The 4689-nt window shown below is 33.8% G+C and overlaps 1 protein-coding gene across 1 annotated transcript; it reads right to left on the bottom strand.

The window, feature by feature from the left end:
- Positions 1-1066: 1066 nt before the first annotated feature.
- On the bottom strand, positions 1067-3435 carry LOC111083743. The gene is made up of 2 exons (XM_022380408.1): positions 3197-3435; positions 1067-1387 (listed from the first exon to the last, which is right to left on the bottom strand). The coding sequence occupies exons 1-2, from the start codon at positions 3317-3319 to the stop codon at positions 1067-1069; spliced, it is 444 nt and encodes a 147-aa protein (XP_022236116.1). The 5' UTR covers positions 3320-3435.
- Between the last annotated feature and the right edge of the window lie 1254 nt (positions 3436-4689).

The following is a 4689-nucleotide window of genomic DNA, read 5'->3' on the forward strand; positions in this document are numbered from 1 at the left end:
AAACAGTAATCCACTATCTCTCCAGGAAGTAGGACATGTTAAATAACACACATTAAAAACAGTAATTCACTATCTCTCCAAGAAGTAAGACATATTAAATAACACACATTAAAAACAGTAATCCACTATCTCTCCAGGAAGTAGGACATATTAAATAACACACATTAAAAACAGTAATTCACTATCTCTCCAAGAAGTAAGACATATTAAATAACACACATTAAAAACAGTAATCCACTAGCTCTCCAGGAAGTAGGACATGATACAAGTCATACAAAACATTTTTATAAAAATATCATTGACACTTCAATTAATCATACCATTCACTGCTGGGATTCCATTTGTATAAAAAATAAATAACAATTTTTTTTATAACAAACTTTACTCAATATCATGACTTATGTGGACACCGTACCAGTAGGAAATATTATAAAACTAATAGTTTGGCAAATTAAGTTTAGATAATGTTTATATTTATTAATTTTTTTAAATAAAACTCCTGTGACAAACTTAAACTGTTTAATTCAAGTATATCCTCCAAAACGTATCTTGCTCTTTCCTCTCTCACTGAATCTTTCATCTTTTTGTTAATCAAATAACAACCAAAACATCAGTCTCACTAAATAGATACTTTATGAAATTCAAGGGAAGATGCAGTGAAAATACATATAATCTGTGGATTACCAACAATGAGAAAAGTTTTTTCCTTCTGTAAACTTGTAAAGATCTGAAATTTATCTTCTTCATCTTACTAAAACTGAAATACACGTACTTAACCTTCTCAACTTTGACATTTTCTTGATGCTATGTCGAAGAGGGTAGGCAGAGCTAAGTTTCTTGATGTCAATCTCTGACAGTCTTCACAATTTTAATACTTTGGAAACATTTTACACAAGATGGCAAACTAAGTCTTGAATATGTTATTTTCTAATATTAGAAGTACGTGTGTTACACAAACACACATATAATATTAAAATACTACAAATATCACAGCTGATATGTCAGAAAAATAACACACTGACGTAGCTGTTAAATAATTCCACTGGCAGTTTAGTATAATAACCGATTAATAAACACAAAACTTACCATTTTCAGGAACACCATGTCCATTTTCATAATGGACCCGATCTTGAGACATACCCCTGTAATGAGCCCCAGCATAACCTCCCAAGTCCATGTGTGACAAGTGACTATCTGGTCGTTGATTGGACAGATCTACAGGGTGACTCTCGTAAGTTCCTCGACCACCGTGGTCATTTGTTCTTAAACGAGACTGTAATTGTTGGAATGTGGCATTTGACGAATGATGACCAATAACATCTCCTCCATTCATTACAGAAGCATTGCTAATGTCCATCATCAAACTACCTTGATGGGATACTCCACCCTATAAACATATCAATAACCACTCACTAATCAAGGATTGATAGTATTTATCAATAAATACCTTGATGGGATAGGTTATTGATATGTTTATAGGTTGGAGATTCATTAATCAAGGATTGATGATATTTAACTTACAATGCTAGGAACTGGGTTTCGATAGCTGAAAAACATGTTGGTCATATCCTGAAAGATCTATAAATCAAGTCTGAAATATGAAAAAAAGCATGTTTGGTCTTATCTTAATTCATCTCGGGGATACTGCTAAGGAACAATCAGTGCCAAACATTCCTCAATCATTTGGAAATATGTATTAACTTCTTGATTTACTGGGAACATCTGATAGATTTGATACAAAACAGTTCTAAAAGAAAATATGAAACGTTTTCTTAACACATGTACTGCTTACAATAGATTGAACTTTCTCTTAAAAAATGTATTTTCAGATCTTTTAAAATTCCTCACCTACAGTTGTAGTTAAGGTTGGGGTCATCAGAACCTATATTCAAAACCTTCTAAAAAATAAATAATGTCATTCTGCACAAACTACCTGTACATGATATCACAAACTATCCACACGAGTGGATATTACCTTTACATGATATCACAAACTATCTACATGACTGGATATTACCTTTACACGATATAACAAACTATCTACATGACTGGATATTACCTTTACACGATATAACAAACTATCCACACGAGTGGATATTACCTTTACATGATATCACAAACTATCCACACGAGTGGATATTACCTTTACATCATATCACAAACTATCTACATGACTGGATATTACCTTTACATCATATCACAAACTATCTACATGACTGGATATTACCTTTACACGATATAACAAACTATCCACACAACTGGATATTAACTTTACATGATATAACAAACTATCCACACAACTGGATATTACCTTTACTCTTTACATGATATAACAAACTATTCACACAACTGGATATTACCTTTACACGATATCACAAACTATACACACGACTGGATATTACCTTTACATATCACAAACTATGCACACAACTGGATATTACCTTTACTCCTTACAAGATATCACAAACTATCCACACAACTGGATATTACCTTTACTCCTTACACGATATCACATATACATATACTTACTCTACTAGTTGTGTTGTAAACTGATACGTTGTTAACACCTTGTGTGATGTGAGACTTGTATTACACACTTCAACATATACTTACTCTACTAGTTGTGTTGTAAACTGATACGTTGTTAACACCTGGTGATGTGAGACTTGTATTACACACTTCAACATATACTTACTCTACTAGTTGTGTTGTAAACTGATACGTTGTTAACACCTTGTGTGATGTGAGACTTGTACTTACACACTTCAACATATACTTACTCTACTAGTTGTGTTGTAAACTGATACGTTGTTAACACCTTGTATGATGTGAGACTTGTACTTACATACTTCAACATATACTTACTCTACTAGTTGTGTTGTAAACTGATACATTGTTAACACCTGGTGATGTGAGACTTGTACTTACATACTTCAACATATACTTACTCTACTAGTTGTGTTGTAAACTGATACATTGTTAACACCTGGTGATGTGAGACTTGTACTTACATACTTCAACATATACTTACTCTACTAGTTGTGTTGTAAACTGATACGTTGTTAACACCTGGTGATGTGAGACTTGTACTTACACACTTCAACATATACTTACTCTATTAGTTGTGTTGTAAACTGATACGTTATTAACACCTGGTTATTTCAAACTTGTATTACACACTTCAACATATACTTACTCTACTAGTTGTGTTGTAAACTGATACATTGTTAACACCTGGTGATGTGAGACTTGTATTTTCTGTTGAATATTGTGGCATGAGGGCAGGTCCTGTCAGTTGGGGCTCATATCCACCTCCCATGGGATATCCATAATGATCCTTTCGATTGAAAGAAATAACACTTTTAAACAACAGTGAGATTGTAAATGAAAAGAATACACTTCAGAACTTCATAATGCTTAATTTAGACTGTGTTTTGTGTTGGATTACAGAGACATTTACAACCCATCTGATCAAATTCTATTATGGAATAATTGAACTTCAATTTCTGGCACACACATACATACAAGAGAAAAAAAACCACCCTAAACCAGTGGTTCACACATTTTCTGAAATGGTGCCTCTTCCTCCCTGTAACTAAGCAACCTTTCCACCTACCACCTGAAAAGAGTCGTGGACCACAGATTAAGAACTGCTACTCTAATCCATTAAAGATGAGGGGTCAAAAGTTTAAATCTATTAAATATTATTAAGGAAGAAAGATGATACGTGTAACTCAAACATTATGAAAACATTGGAATAATTATTACATATCAAAGCACATGGAACATTCAAGTTACCAATACCGTGAAAACTTACATGACCAGCAAAAAAAAGATTAGATATAACAATGAAAAAGTAACTTATTCAAAAAACCAACACAATACAGACATTATATTGTTAAAGGTTTTTATTTATGATACACTTCCCTTATAAAAACTGAAAAAATCCCAGTCAAGTATACACCCACACCTACAAAGAGGTCGTGAACTCACTGATGCACATCATTCTACAAACATCCCAGTCAAGTATATACACACACACGTACAGGTCGTGAACTCACTGATGCACATCACTCTACAAACATCCCAGTCAAGTATATACACACACACGTACAGGTCGTGAACTCACTGATGTACATCATTCTACAAACATCCCAGTCAAGTATACACACACACACACACACATGTACAGGTCATGAACTCACTGATGCACATCACTCTACAAACCTCCCAGTCAAGTATACACCCACACTGACAAAGAGGTCGTGAACTCACTGATGCACATCACTCTACAAACATCCCAGTCACATATGCACACACACACACACGTACAGGTCATGAACTCACTGATGTATGTCATTCAACAAACATCCCAGTCAAGTATACACAAATACACATACAGGTCATGAACTCACCGATGCACATCATTCTACAAACATCCCAGTCAAGTATACACACTCACACCAGCATACAGGTCATGAACTCACTGATGGACTTAAGTTGTTGCTTTAAACAAGTTCAATCAGAAAACATGGAAAAAATCCCAAACTCTGATGACAAATGTAGAAAAATCGAACTGGTATATTTAAGTGTTTTATACTCACAAAAAAGAAACCTATCATTCTATAGGTATTTGAAGAAGTTGTAGCAATCCACCATAATTTAATTATTGGTACTGTTAGCCAACAC

The sequence above is a fragment of the Limulus polyphemus genome, unplaced genomic scaffold (genome assembly GCF_000517525.1).
Source record: "Limulus polyphemus unplaced genomic scaffold, Limulus_polyphemus-2.1.2 Scaffold10971, whole genome shotgun sequence".
NCBI lineage: Eukaryota > Metazoa > Arthropoda > Merostomata > Xiphosura > Limulidae > Limulus > Limulus polyphemus.